Source organism: Neoarius graeffei, chromosome 17, assembly GCF_027579695.1.
Source record: "Neoarius graeffei isolate fNeoGra1 chromosome 17, fNeoGra1.pri, whole genome shotgun sequence".
Taxonomy (NCBI): domain Eukaryota; kingdom Metazoa; phylum Chordata; class Actinopteri; order Siluriformes; family Ariidae; genus Neoarius; species Neoarius graeffei.
Genome location: NC_083585.1, coordinates 44,431,340 through 44,450,541, shown reverse-complemented (window position 1 = coordinate 44,450,541; position 19,202 = coordinate 44,431,340). Strand labels below are relative to the sequence as shown.

Below are 19,202 nucleotides of genomic sequence, written 5' to 3'. Positions count from 1 at the left end.
GTGTAGCTACAAAAAGTGAATGCTTCATTCCCTCCAGTACTTTCAGTCATTTCTTTCCAGGAATTAAATGGCTTATCCTTCCCAATATTTTCTGTCATTCCTTTGCATTAATTAACAGCTAGAGTTTGCATGAATCTCTCTATGGTTGCTTGTAAATAAGTCATAAAGACACTTCTATAGTATCTTCATTGCATTACATTACAGGCATTTAGTAGACGCTCTTATCCAGAGCAACGTACAACATACCCAGAGCAGCCTGGGGAGCGGTTGGGGGTTAGGTGCCTTGCTCAAGGGTACTTCAGCCATTCTTGCTGGTCCAGGGAATCAAACCAGCAACCTTTTGGTCCCAAAGCTGCTTCTCTAACCTTTAGGCTTCCCCTGTAGATCATCTGATTTTCTTTATAGTTAAACATGTTCATGATCTGTTTAAACCAGGCAGTAAAGAGTGCAAAAATACCTACAGGTGTTATTTAAACAAAACCTGGAATCAAGCCTCAGCATCTGCTAAGGATTAGTCAGTGACACCCATCTGTCCAATCAGACAGAACTCTGCTCCAATTACGCACGTTTTAATATGCTCTCATACCTCACAACAGGTCTACAGAGGCTGAGGAGAGATGCTTAAACACAGCAACGCAGTCAGTTACAGCACTTACTGACAACATAGAGGAGACTGTGACCCTAAATCAGGTTCTACTGTAGAGTAAGACACCAAACTGACCCAGAATCAGAAAAAAAAAAGCTTTCAGATCCATCAGTCTGGTAGGAGTTACACAAAAACAGCTGGGCATTTAAAAGCCTCCAGTTCTTTTAGGTTGTCTTCAAGTTTCAATCACATTAAAGATATATTTCAGCCAGAAAAATGATACAACCAACCATTTGGTGCAGGAATATCATTTGTACACCTTAGAAGAAGAATACTTTGTCACATGCGCACACAAGCACAACGAAATTCCTCCGTTGCATTTAACCCTTCTAAAGCAGTGGACACACACATGCACACACAAGTGAGCAATGAGCGTGCACACACACCCATAACAATTCCTAGAAAATAAATGTAATTGAAGCATTTCTGTCATTTCTACTGTAGTTTATAAAGTTGATCAGAGTATCTAGGAACCTTTAATCAGTAATTCATCACATCCTGTTTCCCTGGGGTATAAATATGATGTGACACAGAGGCCTATTTCTCTTATCCACTCTTCAACATGGGAAAGACAAGAGAACACACCATTCAAGTAAGGCAGATGTGTGTCGACCTTCATAAGTCAGGCAATGGCTACAAGAAAACAGCCGCTCGCCTACACCTGCCCATATCTACAGTCAGAGGAATCATCAAGAAGTTTAAAACAACTGGAACAGTGGCAAACAAGCCTGGACGAGGATGCAAGTTTATCTTGCCACCACGCACAGCGAGGAGGATGGGAAGAGAAGTAAAAAGTTCTCCAAAGCTCACTGTTAGAGAATTGCATCAAAGAGGAGCATCTTGGGGTCACAGAGTCTCCATAACAACCATCAGGCGCTATCTACGTGCCAACAAGCTGTTTGGGAGGCATGCACGGAAAAAGCCTTTTCTCACAAGCATAAACGTAAACGTCTGGAGTTTGCTAAGCGGTACTGGGACTTCAACTGGGACCGTGTGCTTTGGTCAGATGAGACCAAGATAGAGCTTTTTGGCAACAAACATTCTAATACATCACAAAGGATGAGTATGTGGAAAAGCACCTCCTGCCCACTGTGAAGTATGGGGGAGGATCGGTGATGCTGTGGGCCTGTTTCTCTTCCAAAGGCCCCGGGAACCTTGTTAGGGTGCATGGCATCATGAACTCTTTGAAATACCAGGACATTTTAAATCAAAATCTGGTGGCCTCTGCCTGAAAGCTGAAGATGGGTCGTCACTGTGTCTTTCAGCAAGATAATGACCCTAAACATGTGGCCAAATCCACACAAAAATGGTTCACCAGACACAAAATCAAGCTCCTCCCATGGCCTTCTCAGTCCCCAGACCTCAACCCAATTGAAAACCTGTGGGGTGAGCTGAAGAGGAGAGTGCATAGGAGAGGACCCAGGACTGGATGATTTAGAGAGATTGTGCAAAGAGGAATGGTCGAAGATCCCTCTCTCTGTATTCTCCCACCTTGTGAAATGTTACAGGAGAATATTAAGTGCTGTCTTGTTGGCAAAAGGGAGTTGTACAAAGTATTAACATCAGGGGTGCCAATAATTGTGGCACACATGATCTCATGTAAAAGAATTATTTCTTTTTTTTCCCACTGAATAAATGCACTTGAATTAAAGGTTGGATTTTTCTCTTTTTTTTTTACACTGTTGTCCTATATATATATATATATATTTTTTTTAAAATGAATTATTAGAAGCCTAAGAACATATCTTAACAAGGGGTGCCAATAATTGTGGAGGGCGCTGTATGCTACAGTGCCTGGGGAGCAGTTGGGAGTTAGGCGCCTTGCCGAAGGGAACTTCAGCCATGATACAGAAGGATCAGTTAACAGGATCCAGTGACATTCAATATACAGGGTGTTTCAAAAAATTTGTTATCATTTCACAATCTAATAACTTTGCCAATTTTCATTCAACTGACCTCAAATTTTAACTGCATGCGTGAAAACGGGTCAAAAATTTTGTTTTTATCTTTTTAGGTATAGAAATGCCATTCACTGGAAAAGACGATGCATGTGTTAGAGTAAGCTCAAGCACCATCGAAAATTTGTGAAATCGTTCATGGAACGATTTTCATTCCGAGTAAGAAATTCATACTTTTGAATTTCTCATTCAAATTTTGAGGAATAAATCTTACATTGCTCAACATTAAGCTTGTTCAGTTTCATTTGCCTAGACTATGTAATTTCTGGGATATTTACATCTCAAATAATATCACATTTTTTGAAGCACCCCGTACAAAACAAAGTAGAATTATATTATCATATGAACCACTTCTAGCAGGACAAATTATACCTTAAAGCGGAACAGAGGGCAATATATAGAGTAAATATAACAATAAAACACACATTAACGAACCTTATTCAAGACTTACAAAAGTTTTTTGTTCTAAGGTTGGAAAGTTATAGTGTTTTGAAAGTAGCTCGAGCAAACTATTTCCGCAGTTTGAACAGCCCGCCATGATATTAATTTTATCCAATCAGAATGTACGTTCATTTTCTCTGCGTAACACTCATGACGCATGCATGTGCCCAGTTGTGTTGGCTCATTGAGGTTGGGAATAGCACGTGTGAAATACCTGTTTCTGCCTCTTGCGACGATTTCGCAAGTCCACGGGTGGCGCCTATCTCATTGCAGCAAATAAATTCTGCTGGACTCGTGAGCAACTCCACGTTACATTTTCCGCACGAGCACCACGCCGTGTCACCTGCACGCAGACGCTCTGCCCCACGCTCGCCATGCCCATGGTCAGCATCTGTCTCATCCTCGCCGTCATCCGAGCTTTCTTCTCTTATTTCATCACCGGAGTCGAGAGTACCTCTCCTAGGTTCAAACTGGTACCCTTCTAAGCCATAGCCTGCTTGCAGTGTGTCTTGCGGGATCTCTTCGTATGATTCGACAGAGCTGTCGCTTTCACTTGATGCGCCCGACGCCATGATTACACGCTTCTCTCCTCTATTTCGGAGAGTTCCGCTAGTGCAGTGGGTAGCGCTGACGTCACGGTCTTAAAAAATGGCGACTCTTGTGCGGTTTAGCATATAAAGTATTATATTTACAATTACCAAGATATTTCGTTGTTTTCTAGTACATAAATTTGATAGAATACTTAAGAATACGTTACTTTGTCACATCAGCAACCGTATATATTATATTTTGTACCCCTTTAACGTTTGAAAGTTTGAGTGGCTTGACATCAATGTTTTTTTTTTTTAGCTCTGCAGTATAATTTGTCCTTTTTTCACCAACAGCGGTGTACATAAACCACAGAAACAACTCTGTGTGATACACTGAACAACTCGACTCAGTCGGAGGTGAAGTTGTGATGATTTATAGCTGCATCTTCACTGGAAGCAATAAGTAGAGATAAAAGTGGAGCAAAGAAAAAAACCCTGAACGTTTGAAAGTCAAACTAAGATATGGGGGGGGGAACGTCCCCTGAAAATATTTTAATAACATCACACGCAAAACCCTGCATTCTAGTGCATTTCAGTACTTATTTTCACTAAAACAAGTTATAACTTTTAAGCCGTTTTCTTTCATGTACATTAATGATTAACATGTCAAAAATATCAAATTGAATTCCCCTAGTTAATGAGTAATTTTCAGGAGTGCATTTAGAAAACGCGGTGATTTTCCTGCTACACAGTTCATTACTTTGAAAAAAAAATCAGACAGTTGAAGGTAAACTCAGCAAAATCCCAAAACAGTGCTGTTAAAAAGTAAAGGTCTGTTAGAGTTTCTAAAGCTTTCAGGTTTCAGTGTTGGGGACGTTGAGCCTCGGTTATCAATCTTTTAGTAGAGTTGTGCGTTTGCAGAAGCTAAAGTGAACTAAACATTTCCAATTCAGATTTATGTGAGTTGAAGCCAATTGTTTACATTAGTTCGTATTGTCTGTAAATTTAAACACACCAATGAATACCACATTTCTCATGTAAATCAGGGGCGTAGGGTGTGTGTGTGTGTGTGTGTCACACACTGACTGGCAGCCTGAGTACATTATGTAACAAAAAATAATGACCATTGCTAGTTTTAGGCAGCTTAGAAACCGGCTCTTCCATTATTGCTGTTTCTTCCACACTTTCTTGATGATGTGTTCTAGAAACGGCACTAAAACTTAGCTTCGAAACCACAAAATGCAACTTTGATGGGAAAAATATGTTTTATATATATATATATATATATATATATAATAAATTGTGGCAGCACGGTGGTGTAGTGGTTAGCGCTGTCGCTTCACAGCAAGAAGGTCTGGGTTCGAGCCCTGTGGCCGGCGAGGCCTTTCTGTGCGGAGTTTGCATGTCCTCCCCGTGTCTGTGTGGGTTTCCTCCAGTTTCCCCCACAGTCCAAAGACATGCAGGTTAGGTTAACTGGTGACTCTAAATTGGCTGTAGGTGTGAATGTGAGTGTGAATGGTTGTCTGTGTCTATGTGTCAGCCCTGTGATGACCTGGCGACTTGTCCAGGGTGTACCCCGCCTTTCGCCAGTAGTCAGCTGGGATAGGCTCCAGCTTGCCTGCGACCCTGTAGGACAGGATAAAGCGGCTACAGATAATGAGATGAGAATGAGATAAATTGCTTACCTCTCTTCACGTCAAAAGGAGGAGGAATGTTTTGCTTGTTTTGACATGGCGAATTATTAACACAAGAGAAAATACTCGTAATTCGCAACTAAAAAGACTGCAGCTACACTGGCAGCTTGAACATGCTTTCTAGTGCAATTGTGTTGCGCTTGCGCAGAACGGTGTCAGTCCTGCGCGCCTTAGCACGTGCACCTGAAGGCGCGCATTGGGCACACGCACCGTTAACAAAGAACACCTGTCTTTATTCAATGAACTATGTTTGGGCTATTTAAGGACCGCGCCCATGCAAGGACGATGCGAAGTATTACGCCGCGTCTAGGAACGCGAAAAATCCGAAAAATAAATTTCTCCATTCGGAAAACCGGAGATTTTCGAGAGTTTTGTCGAATATCCGGATATTTCGTCATTAGCGGAAAAAATCCGGAGGAATTTTCATGAAAATCTAAAAATCCAGAATTCCGGGAAAACCCGGAACACTTTCATGACTATATAAGGCTGCCTTTTTTTGTTAGTTGCATTAGCCTCATAGCCTCAGTAAACACTCTTCCCCCCCCCAAAAAAAAAAAATCCTAAGCGACTCCATTTTGGACAAGAGAGAGGGAAACATGTGACCATTTTGATTTGCTCAAGATACATGATACACAGCTGACCAGAAATGTTCTGCTTCTGTTATGCTAAAATATTCCTGTTCCTCTACTCCACGTCACAGTTTGTACAATTAAAAATAAACACTATTTCGTCACACTTTTGCTGCTTCTCAAAACCCTTTACATGGTATCTTTTTCCTAATTTTAATTTACATCACTACAGGGATAAATAGACCACGCTGATTACTTCAGTATTAAATAAAATGACTTATTAAACTTTGATAATGTTTTGGCTCAACTCCGCCCAGATAGGAGGAGCTGGATCGGCTCTAACTCCTCCCCCTGGACTTCTGGTTCTGTAACGAAGACTAATTGTGTAAATTGTGCAAGTTTGCCCAGGACTGAACTGGAGGATATGAGGACAATATAAATGTGGCGCCATCTACTGGATGAAGTGTGAAAGTAAAGTCTATCATGTTTTATTTCCAAAAATTTGTTCCTTCAAAAGGTTACAGTCCATTACAACAGATATATTCCGGTCTGGAGACTTTTATAACAGATAAACACTAGAAAAACAATTCAACGATACATGTCTTTATTTGTGTTACTGACTGCTTACTGGTCTCATCTAAGTACTGCTATGTTGATGTGTTTGATTTCGTCCACTCGGTTCTTGTGCATTTGGAAGGCGGGTGTCACCCATCTGCCACACGAACACTGCTCTCCATACCAGTTAAATGAACCGAGCTTGGAGTTGCACTTCGGACACAGGAGCTGCAAGACATCATTCATCACACACTTTACTACACAGCAAATGCTAGCTGTCATAAAGCCACAAGGCTGCTGTACGACAGGATACAAGCTGCCATGACGGCTCATTAGTGACACATTTATGACATGGTTATGTCACCTTTCTAATACAGTGTTCATGAGATTTATATCTCTCACACTAGGGCTGTGCGATATGGGAAAAAATGAATATCCCGATACATTTTCTCCATTTCACGATATACATCTCGATATATTGAAATCTCCTCTAAAGGACCCCAGGAAATCTAACTTTTACTCTTTTTACTGTTTTCACTACAATCCCTGCAGATTAAATAACATTCTTGGTTAACTTTACAGGTGGTTTTCAACAACACATTTTAAATTTTCATGTTAGTGATTAATCGCAATTGAGTTGAAATAAGACTATTTTTATTCAACAAAGATGTGGCACAAACTGCAAAAACAATCTTGAAAATTGCAACAAAGGGGCAACACAATACAGAGCTGCTCAGAGCTCAGATCAATAAAGTGCAAGCTCAACACAGAGAGACATTTAGCCTAAATAAGAAAAGCGCTCTTTCATTAAATTATTTAAAAAATAGATCTCCAAGCTGTTAATCTGACTACTGAGAACCACTGGAACATTCACAATAGAGAGAGAGATTGAGGGAGAGAAGAGAGAGATCTGCAAAACATCATTTTTCTCTTTGCACACTTTTGAACTGAATGTTTTCTGGCTCTGCCTCTCAGATGTGTATAATTCCGGTATTGTCTTCTCTGTAAAATGTCTGCGACCAGGCAACTCATATTTGGGATCGAGTGTGTTTTAGTAATTTTTGGAAGCCTGGTTTTTCCACTATACTAATTGGGATCATGTCTTCGGCAATGACGTTAGTGATTGCATCCGTTATAGCTCTCCATCTCTGATTCGTTTTCTCATATGGGGGGGCTTTGGAGATCAAGGCCGCTATGGTCATTTGTTTAGCTTGTGGGAGGGGTTTAGCTCGTGGGCAAGTAGTTCAGAGTTTAAGAGACTCTTCATACTGTACCGGGTGAGTTTTCAGGTGATGGGACATATTTGTAGTGCTGCTGTCTTTCGTGATGACAGGGTTTTTTTGCACACTTTACAAATTGCCATTTGCTGTTCCACGTCCTCCTCGCGATATCTAAAAAAATGCCAGATGATTGACCCCTTACTAGTTCTTTTAGGAACCAATTCGTCCGGTTCCATTTTTAATTTGTCGCTGAAATTGACAGAGCTTACACGGTAGCCTATGCAACACCAGCGATTGCACGAACTGAGTCAGCGCTGTAAACCGGAACTAGAAAATCTTCCCGCCGGAAGTGTTGCCAGATACTGCTGATGTTTTCCAGCCCAAAATATGTTCAAAATGCACTTAAAACCGCCCAATTGGGTGGGAAACCGCCCAATCTGGCAACACAACCGAAACTAGAAAATCTTCCTGGAAGTTCCTTTCAGCACCGAGATGTCGCCCGGGATTGGTTGGCGAGTGCGTGACATTTTGTTTTCTTTACCCTTAGGCAGCCTCTCACGTTACTGCCTGAGGGACAGGGAGGAAACCACCAGAAAAGGTTTTAAACAAACGCAACAAACACGAAACAAATGCAAGTCGGCAGATGACCATAAAATACTCGATAGTTACGATATAATAATTTTATGTATCGCACACAGAATTTTCGGCGATATATCGAGTATATTCGATATATCGCACAGCCCTATCTCACACACATACACCTACTCTAATCTATAAACCTTCTTATAAAGTCGGTCATAAAGCATTTTTATTTATTTCTATATTTTCTTACATTATACTAATTTAGAAAGTGTAATCATTTAAAATGGCCTTTTAATTAGTAGCATGAGAATGTAATGATAATAGCAGTGTTTACACTGTCGTATCAATAATAATAAACTCAGAGTTGCCAGTTACACCAATCTAGCAAATAATAAACCGGCAGGACATAAACGTACATGACACGTCTTGACAGCGTATGACGTTTGCTATGATGTGATTGTCAGCATTCTGACGCAGAGTTTTACCTAATAATAATAATAATAATAATAATAATAATAAATTGAGAGTGACTGTAAGCAGCATTTCACCTGTCCATCCATGACCCCGAGCAGTGCCTCTTCCATCCACTGCACTGGCTCTATGAAGTACGATGTGCACTGGCTCTGATCTCCCGCAGGTCGCCCTCCACTCGGCCTCTTATGGGAGAAAGCGGACGCTCCGCCGCCTACACAGTGACTGAGGATGCTGGAGTGGCGGAACAGCGTGCGTCTGGAAAGGAAAACGCAGACACACACTGTGAAGATGGAGCTGGAGCAGGAAGTGAAATGTGATTAAAATGCACATTTGACCTGCACTTTCGGCATCTGTAGACAGCTTCGGCATTGTGGCTTTGCGCAGGATCGACTGCGAATACGTCTCTGGGAACATTTTTAAGCTCTGAAATGAAACAGGAAAAATGGACAGTTCGGAATAAAGCAGGCCACGTGACCACAGAGTGCACTGTTGCAGCCGGACAATGCAAGATGTTTTTATGACAGGCTCTTTATTTCATCTCTAGTAGGGTTGATTACTGCAATGGCCTTTTCACAGGCCTGCCAAAAAAGACCATCAAACGACTTCAGCTGGTTCAAAATGCAGCGGCTAGGGTTCTCACACGAACAAAAAGAACAGAGCACATTACTCCAATTCTAAGGTCCCTTCACTGGCTTCCAGTAAGCTACAGAATTGACTTTAAAGCATTGCTGCTGGTGTACAAATCTCTAAATGGTACAGGGCCCAATTACCTCTCTGATATGTTGCAGCGGCCTAACCCAATCAGATCTACCAGATCAAAACAGAAAAATTTACTATTAAAACCAGTTGTTAAAACAAAGTATGGTGAAGCAGCTTTTAGCTACTATGCAGTACAGCTATGGAACCAACTGCCAGAGGACATTAAAAATGCTCCTGCTGTTGGCAGTTTTAAATCTAGGTTAAAGACCAAGCTGTTTTCAGATGCTTTCTGTTAAATAATTAATATTGTCTTCTTTTTTTATAATTTTTACTTTCTCTGGATGTTTTAAATTTACTTTAATTTTAACTTTATTCTATTTTATCCTTTATTCTATTCTGCTGGTTTCTTTTTTTTCCCTCCTCCTAGTTCTATTCATTTTATTATTTTATTTCTACTATTGTTTAATTCTTATTATTTTCTTTTAATTCTTTTAATTAATTGTTTTAGAATAAAAATAAAATTATTTTATGTAATTTTATTTCTCTATTGTTTACTGTTTTTGTTTTTACTTCTGTAAAGCACATTGAACTGCCATTGTGTATGAAATGTGCTATATAAATAAACTTGTCTTGCCTTTATTTCCTGTATGCCACAACATTTAGCGTTTGAACAAGAGCACTGCAATATTCAGAAACTTATAAATAATCCATAAATATGAACTAAATAAAAGAAAGAAAAGCACAACTTTATTCATCACACACTTGTGAAATTTCCTCTCTGCATCGAACCCATCTGAAGCAGTGAACACACACAAGTGAGCAATGAGCACACACACATACCCAGAGCAGTGGGCAGCCATGCTAACAGCACCCGGGGAGCAGTTGGGAGTTCGGTGCCTCGCTCGAGGGCACCTCAGCCCAAGGCCGTCCCATATTAACCTAACCTGCATGTCTTTGGACTGTGAGGGAAACCGGAGCACCCAGAGGAAACCCATGCAGACACGGGGAGAACATGCAAACTCCACACAGAAAGGCCCTCGCTGGCTGCTGGGTTCGAACCCAGAATATTCTTGCTGTGAGGCGACCGGGCTAACCGCTTACACCACCCTGCCGCCCATATATTAAATAAATAAATAAATAAATTTAATAAGAAAAAAAATCAAACGTTAATGTACATGTGGATGTCTAATCAGCAACTTGTCAATGTGAGTAAAGTCCTAGTGTTATAAAAGCTTCAATATACTGTATTTATATCAAATAATTATAATTTATCAGCTCATCAACAGCTGAGACCATAATAATAATAATAATAATAATAATAATAATAAATTAAGCACTTTGCTTGATTACTAGACTGACTTAATAAATAATTTGTGTTTTTTGCACATAAACAAATTAGGCCAAATAGGCAAACACAATTTTCCACTGTTTCACATAAATTAATTTCTCAGTATAATTAGTGATGTCATTTGTAATGTTTATTCTATTAGTTATTGACAGACTTCAAGCTGCCTTTCATCGTGGGGGGGGGGGGGGGGGGGGGGGGTAAATAAATAAAAATTAAAAAATAAAATAACAAACACACAGTTTTGATGAAATCCAGTGCCATAAACACTGACGACAGCAACATCACAAACCAAAAAGCTTCAGATGCAACACTCCATACACACATCTGGAATAAATCTTTTTTTTTTTTATAATTTCTTGTGTTATGGTTCATTCTAAAATATTCTTTTTTTTCTTTTTTACAACTCAGCACTTGCATCCTTGTAAATGAGCATTTACACTCGTCGTGTTCCCTGAGATTTAAAGAAAAAAAGATGTGAAATGACATAACAGGAGGACAAACAGGAAATTAAAAGTGATGTGCAGAGTTTGGAAATGGCACGTACCTGGATATTTCTCAGTGACCTTCTTCAGTCGGAACTGTTTGTATAACACACTGCTGGTGTCCAGTTCACAATTCATAGCTTCATACAGAGCCAACTGTTCAAGAAACTCCTCATTCATCCTGAAAACCCAAGATATCAGCTGTTCAAAATGGCCCTCGAGCATAGGTTTTGTTTGTACGAGCGTGATAAACAGCACTTCCAGTCTTACTTGATATCTGGTTTGATGTGTTGGAGTTTGGTATACGCCTCCTGTGCACTCAGCTTGTGTGTCTTCATTAAATAAGCTGTGATGATGGCAGCACTCCGACTCTGACCGGCATGACTGAGGAAAAAGAGGACAAGGGAACCAGTTAGAAAAAAAAAATTTACGCTTATTAAACAAAAAAAAGTGCTGTTTTCTTTAAGTCTATTAAATGCTGTAATATGTACCTGTATATTTACGCATGTGTGCTGCACGATCCCTTCCAAGTAAGGTCTTTATAATCTCATCTCATTATCTGTAGCCGCTTTATCCTTCTACAGGGTCGCAGGCAAGCTGGAGCCTATCCCAGCTGACTACGGGCGAAAGGCGGGGTACACCCTGGACAAGTCGCCAGGTCATCACAGGGCTGACACATAGACACAGACAACCATTCACACTCACATTCACACCTACGGTCAATTTAGAGTCACCAGTTAACCTAACCTGCATGTCTTTGGACTGTGGGGGAAACCGGAGCACCCGGAGGAAACCCATGCGGACACGGGGAGAACATGCAAAATCCACACAGAGAGGCCCTCGCCGGCCACGGGACTCGAACCCGGACCTTCTTGCTGTGAGGCGACAGCGCTAACCACTACACCACCGTGCCGCCCTCTTTATAATATTTGTTAATCAATTTTTTTTTGTTCGTTTGTTTTGCAAATTTCCGCACTACCTCAACCTTGACTGTTTGGTTATTTGAACCAATTTGTGTGTGTATATATGAGTGTTTAGTCTACGTCTAGTTCATATCTAGAGTGTTTATACTGTTTATATTGTCTGTTTGAGTGTTTAGTCTGTGTGTAGTTCTTATCTAGTGTTTACACTGTTTATATTGTTTGAGTGTTTAGTCTGTCTTGTTTTATCTAATGTTTATACTGTTTATTTATACTGTTTATATTGTCTGAGTGTTTAGTCTATGTCTAGTTCCTATTCTAGTGTTTATACTGTTTATATTGTCTGAGTGTTTAGTCTGTGTGTAGTTCTTATCTAGTGTTTACACTGTTTATATTGTTTGAGTGTTTAGTCTGTCTTGTTCTTATCTAGTGTTTATACTGTTTATTTATACTGTTTATATTGTCTGAGTGTTTAGTCTGTCTTGTTTTATCTAATGTTTATACTGTTTATTTATACTGTTTATATTGTCTGAGTGTTTAGTCTATGTCTAGTTCCTATCTAGAGTGTTTATACTGTTTGGTTTTTTTTTTTTTCAATTATTCTATTTTTATTTATTGCATTGCCTGTTTGCACCATGGGTCAGAGAGGACTGATATTTCATCTGTGCTGTATGTCGAGCATGTATAGCATATTTGACAATAAAGTTGACTTGACTTGAAATTAATGCTGATATTCGAGCTCTGAGATGACACCTCATACCCTCTCAGTAAGTGAGCTGACTCTCCTCAACTCTCAGCTGCTAAGGAACAGAAAACATCACGGCACGATGTCGGTTTGCTGTGAAGTTTGTTTCCTGTTTAACCGGTGATGTACGTACGCATCCTCATTTCACAGCATGTATAAAACAAACAATCAAATCTGATCTCATTCCAATCCAACGTCACTCTGTTATCCATAAACAGTTTTATGATGCTGTGTGAGAAACAAAGTTTCTGTTGATTTATCAATATTTAAATATCAACACAAAGAGGAGGAGCACTATTGTTTTGTTAAGTCAAGCAAGTGTGAGGTTTTTGATTTTATTACCAAAAAAAAAGTCCCATGCACTTCCCGGTTTAACAAAAACAAACAAAAAAACCTTCCAGTTCAGACCACATCCACTTCATGTTTAAATCTAAATGCATGGACACGGAACACTAAACGTACAGACATTAGTATTGTGTTATACTCCTAGTATTTAAAAAAAATACAGTACATACAGACTTCAACAGAAAATAGGTGTTTAACCGGAATGATCAACAGGGAAATAATCTGTACTTGTCATTTTTATTATAATCATATAGCTGTGATTAAACCCTAATTCTAAATACCTTTAGATGAAAACATGTCAAATGAATGAATTAAATGTACTGAAATGAAATTCTGATTCTGTATAAAGCCCAAAAAATAGCACCAAGTCTGTGTACTAAAACTGCTGATACCTACCAGTGAACAAGAACAGATGAGGAGGAGGAGGAGGAGGAGGAGGAGGACGACGACGACGATGATGCATTCAGGGCATCACTGATAAAATGAACACAGCTGTCCAGCTTGCTAAGGAGATCTGTGGATGAATCGTCCAGCGCATGGACAAACTTGGTGTGAAATCCAGACAGCTCAGGTTGTTCAGAGTCCACACTGAGGATGTGAGTGATTCCTGTGACAGTCAGAGCTTCAGGATCCTTAAGATCTGACACAGAGCCAATATAGAGACCAGCTTCTACCAAGATCATGGTGTTGTTTAGGAGATCCTTCCTAAATAAACAGCCTAGATTAAGAAACAAACAAAGAGGTTAAATGTTAAGAAATAAAATTCCACTTTCTGAATTACAGAAAAGACAAGAACGGACAAGAAGTGCTCACATATCTGATGCTAGGGCTGGGTGATATGGTATGGAATGCCATCATGACAGTTTCATATCAGGTAATATCAGTAATTATCGTGATAAAAGTCAAATCAATTTTAAAGGCTTTCAAGTTTAAAGGCTGATTTTTGAAACCAGACAGATAATTGTGGTTTTAAATTACTCTTTATGGTCAGGACACGAATACATCAAGCCCTTTCCAAGCAGCAGAACATTTCACAAATCTGAAGAACATCCAAAACCATTAGAATCATAAAAACTTATTTCAACATCAAAATATACATGAGTAATATGATGTAAAATCCTTTTTACGCGCTCAGAAATCAAAGTGCATCATTGTACCTTTAGGGGTACAACGGCCTGTCACTGGGGTAGGACCCTCTAAAAGGTACTTACAGTGATGCTTGAAAGTTTGTGAATCTTTTACAATTTTCTATATTTCTACATAAATATGACCTAAAACAAGATCAGATTTTCACACAAGTCCTAAAAGTAGATAAAGAGAACCCAGTTAAACAAATGAGACAAAAATATTACACTTGGTCATTTATTTATTGAGGAAAATGATCCAATATTACATATCTGTGAGTGGCAAAAGTATGTGAACCTCTAGGATTAGCAGTTAATTTGAAGGTGAAATTAGAGTCAGGTGTTTTCAATCAATGGGATGACAATCAGGTGTGAGTGGGCACCCTGTTTTATTTAAAGAACAGGGATCTATCAAAGTCTGATCTTCACAACACATGTTTGTGGAAGTGTATCATGGCACGAACAAAGGAGATTTCTGAGGACCTCACAAAAAGTGTTGTTGATGCTCATCAGGCTGGAAAAGGTTACAAAACCATCTCTAAAGAGTTTGGACTCCACCAAGCCACAGTCAGACAGATTGTGTACAAATGGAGGAAATTCAAGACCATTGTTACCCTCCCCAGGAGTGGTCGACCAACAAAGATCACTCCAAGAGCAAGGCATGTAATAGTCAGCGAGGTCACAAAGGACCCCAGGGTAACTTCTAAGCAACTGAAGGCCTCTCTCACATTGGCTAATGTTAATGTTCATGATTCCACCATCAGGAGAACACTGAACAACAATGGTGTGCATGGCAGGGTTGCAAGGAGAAAACCACTGCTCTCCAAAAAGAACACTGCTGCTTGTCTGCAGTTTGCTAAAGATTACGTGGACAAGCCAGACGGCTATTAGAAAAATGTTTTGTGGACAGATGAGACCAAAATAGAACTTTTTGGTTTAAACGAGAAGCGTTATGTTTGGAGAAAGGAAAACACTGCATCCCACCATAAGAACCTTATCCCACCTGTGAAACATGGTGGTGGTAGTATCATGGTGTAGGTACACACAGTCCCTTTTAGAAACTACATTTCCCATCAGCCAACTTCCGCGTTGACCTATGTCATGCCTGGGCGGGATCACCTACGTCACATCCTCCAGGAAGCCATAAGGGACCCGGAAATCCGCCATACTTCCTCTTTCCGCCTGGAGCAGCTGTCTGCAGGCACAAAGGGATTTTTGCTCCGCCGAGCAAACCAGATAAAGACGTCTTTTCTTTCTTGCAAGAGCCACGATTTAGTGTGATTTCTTTGTTTACCACTGGCCCCGGTAAAAATCCAGAATCGCGCGATTTTTAAACTCAGACAGAGTTACAACTGGTTTTGTTTGTCCATTATCAGTAACGTTACGTACGACTGAAGCCCAAGCAGTTTAATTTAAAAGTTAGAAGCGACCGGATCCTTCTAATTAAAGCGTTGTGTACATTATTCTGATCAGAGACTTCTTTTCATCACGAACTACGAAGCGTTCGGACCAAGAAATCCTCTGCTTTCCACGGAAGCGACTCACGTGCTTCACAACGGTGAAACTCCAAAAGTCTCGGAACATCTCATAATCTCGCGTAGAGGCGAGATACTGAAGTAAGACTGGCATTTGGGCAAAACTAGTTTTAGGAATTAGCTTTATTGAAGTAGTGTGAATTTAAACTCAGGAATGGTTTAATTGTTTACACTGTAGACACGCAGCGTGTTGAATTGATGATTGTTCTATTTTGTTTTAATCTCTCAATTGCTTAATAGATAGGCTTTGCATGCTCTCTCTCTATTCCTGGCTAACACTTTAATTTCATTATTACACGTATCTTGACCACATCAAGATTTCAGTGGATTTAGTACTGTTATAAGCTAGTGAAATTAGCCTACGGCTAATTCTTTTGTCCCATTAGCATCCAGGGCTAAGTGTATTGTCTCAAGGGAACACATGGCGGCCCTCCTCCACACTCACATACACGCCTTTTGTCTTAACTCCACGAGGTAGGATCCTTGGGCCTTAGCTAGCCACATACGGCTAATTCTTTTGTCTAATTAGCAACCAAAGCTAACTCTCTTGTTTACTTAGAAACACGTGGTCACCAGGCCTCACACACACAAACACATCTTAGCTAGCAACTCAGCTAATTCTTTTCCACGTGGTGACACACATACCTCAGATAAACACACATGCACGCGCACACATGCTCATCAAGTATATATATCATATTTGTATATATTTCAACTGACATTATTCATTTTATCTTTGTTATAATAAATTCAATTAATTATTCTGTTAAACTGTGTCTGTGTTGCTTCCATACTCCTTGAAGTCACCCAACCTCAAATAATTCCAAGGTGCATATAGGTTGTGTAATATGGTACGTGATCATAATAATTTGGAATATACCATAATTTAGCTGTTTGCTAATTTATTATTAAGCACCAAAATTAATGGTATTAATTAATGAGACTGATTCAATGACTGATTTAATGACAATGACTTAATGAGAATGATTTAACGAGACTGATCACTTAATCACCAATTGCACCTACAATGGTTTGGGCCTGTTTTGCTGCATCTGGGCCAGGACGGCTTGCCATCATTGATGGAACAATGAATTCTGAATTATACCAGCGAATTCTAAAGGAAAATGTCAGGACATCTGTCCATGAACTGAATCTCAAGAGAAGGTGGGTCATGCAGCAAGACAACGACCCTAAGCACACAAGTCGTTCTACCAAAGAATGGTTGTTTTGGAATGGCCAAGTCAAAGTCCTGACCTTAATCCAATCCAAATGTTGTGGAAGGACCTGAAGCGAGCAGTTCATGTGAGGAAACCCACCAACATCCCAGAGTTGAAGCTGTTCTGTACGGAGGAACGGGCTAAAATTCCTCCAAGCCGGTGTGCAGGACTGATCAACAGTTACCGGAAACGTTTAGTTGCAGTTATTGCTGCACAAGGGGGTCACACCAGATACTGAAAACAAAGGTTTACATACTTTTGCCACTCACAGATATGTAATATTGGATCATTTTCCTCAATAAATAAATGACCAAGTATAATATTTTTGTCTCATTTGTTTAACTGGGTTCTCTTTATCTACTTTTAGGACTTGTGTGAAAATCTGATGATGTTTTAGATCATATTTATGCAGAAATATAGAAAATTCTAAAGGGTTCACAAACTTTCAAGCACCACTGTATTTGTAGTCTTTTGTATGCTGATTGGGAACATACATGTACCTTTTTTGATCCTAAAAAGATACCCAAAGTTACCCTGAAGTCCAATGAGGAGCCCTAGGGGGTACATTAGTGTAGATTGTACCTTGAGGGACAGAAGTGGGCTCTTACTGCACCCCTATTACTACAAATTGGAAAAGTGTTTTAAAGGATAATGTCAATAAACAGACAAAGAAATCCGGACACTGTAAACTCTCTCGTTTTTGGACTGAGTGCAAACACTGGATTATTTATCAATGGGTTAAACATAAAAAGGGACCAAATGATTAATATGTTTTTTCGATACCTTTAAAATATACAATTTTGTACAAATAACAACCCACACAAATCAACAGCTTTCTCAAATCCACTTCACACTCTGTTCAAATTAAAATCCATATATACTAATTAAAGAGTGGGTGCATGTGCTGTTACCTTTTAATTCTTTCAGCGCCGCTTTCGTTTTTAATAAACATATAAACAATAATATAACTAGTTAGTTATATTGTCTGTTTAACTGTGATATAATTTCAATGCTGTAAAACACATTTATTATTTTTTTTTTCTTTGCACTGCGTTACCAGTTCATGGCGGTCCTTTACATAAACAGGTTCGATGAGAAACAAGAGAAAAAGCTTCAGTTCCGGACTTTTAGTTCCGGAGTCAATGCATTAGCTCAGTCGGATCACTAGAGGGCATCAAATACTTAAATAATACAGAGTGTTTATTCAAATAATTACCTCATAAATATACAGCAAGTATAGTGTCAGAATGCTAAACCAGTATTTTAAAAAATAACCTTACTATCATGGGTTAAATAGGTATTTCAGATGTGTGCAAAGCCTTTTCCTGGGTTAGTCTAATGCCTGAGTATTTGCAACAATTTTACCACACAACAATTTTAAAATTAAACCCTGTTTGGCTTTTAGTTCCCATGGTATGAACATGATGTGTGATATTTGGCTACATCACATGTCATATTTTCCCCTTTCATTGTTAATCTGGACTCAAAACGTTGCAGCTAGCAATTTAGTGAGCGACATGGTGGTTAGCACTGTCGCCTCACAGCAAGAAGGTTCTGGGTTCGAGCCCAGTGGCCGGTGAGGGCTTTTCTGTGTGGAGTTTGCATGTTCTCCCTGTGTCTGCATGGGTTTCCTCCGGGTGCTCTGGTTTCCCCCCACAGTCCAAAGACATGCAATATAGGACAGCCTTGGGCTGAGGTGCCCTTGAGCGAGGCACCTAACTCCTAACTGCTCCCCAGGCTGCCCACTGCTCTGGGTATGTGTGTGTGCTCATTGCTCATATATGTGTTCACTGCTTCAGATGGGTTAAATGCAGAGAGGAATTTCACAAGTGATGAATAAAGTTGTGCTTTCTTTCTTTAGTAAACAGTATAGCAGAGATACAAAACACAGTTTAAACACACACATACTGTATATACACTCAAAAAAATAAACTACATTATTGCACCTGGGCAGCACGGTGGTGTTGTGGTTAGTGCCGTCGCCTCATAGCAAGAAGGTCTGGGTTCGAGTCCCATGGCCGGTGAGGGCCTTTCTGTGCGGAGTTTGCATGTTCTCCGCGTGGGTTTCCTCCGGGTGCTCTGGTTTCTCCCAAAGACATGCAGGTTAGGTTAACTGGT

The 19,202-nt window shown here is 39.8% G+C and overlaps 1 protein-coding gene across 1 annotated transcript; it reads right to left on the bottom strand.

Moving 5' to 3' along the window:
* Positions 1–6,310: 6,310 nt before the first annotated feature.
* dusp12 (dual specificity phosphatase 12) lies at positions 6,311–18,179 on the bottom strand. Its single transcript, XM_060898163.1, has 8 exons — positions 18,142–18,179; positions 17,996–18,016; positions 13,605–13,926; positions 11,469–11,582; positions 11,261–11,379; positions 9,005–9,092; positions 8,744–8,924; positions 6,311–6,621 (listed from the first exon to the last, which is right to left on the bottom strand). The coding sequence occupies exons 3-8, from the start codon at positions 13,889–13,891 to the stop codon at positions 6,472–6,474; spliced, it is 939 nt and encodes a 312-aa protein (XP_060754146.1). The 5' UTR covers positions 13,892–13,926; positions 17,996–18,016; positions 18,142–18,179; the 3' UTR covers positions 6,311–6,471.
* Positions 18,180–19,202: the final 1,023 nt, after the last annotated feature.

Coding starts and splice junctions, on each gene's coding strand:
- dusp12 (XM_060898163.1), bottom strand. CDS start 13,891: ATGATCTTGGTAGAAGCTGGTCTCTATATTGGCTCTGTGTCAGATCTT. Junction 9,093..11,260: donor GGTCACTGAGAAATATCCAG/GTACGTGCCATT, acceptor GTTTCATTTCAG/AGCTTAAAAATGTTCCCAGA. Junction 8,925..9,004: donor TACAGATGCCGAAAGTGCAG/GTCAAATGTGCA, acceptor TTTCCTTTCCAG/ACGCACGCTGTTCCGCCACT.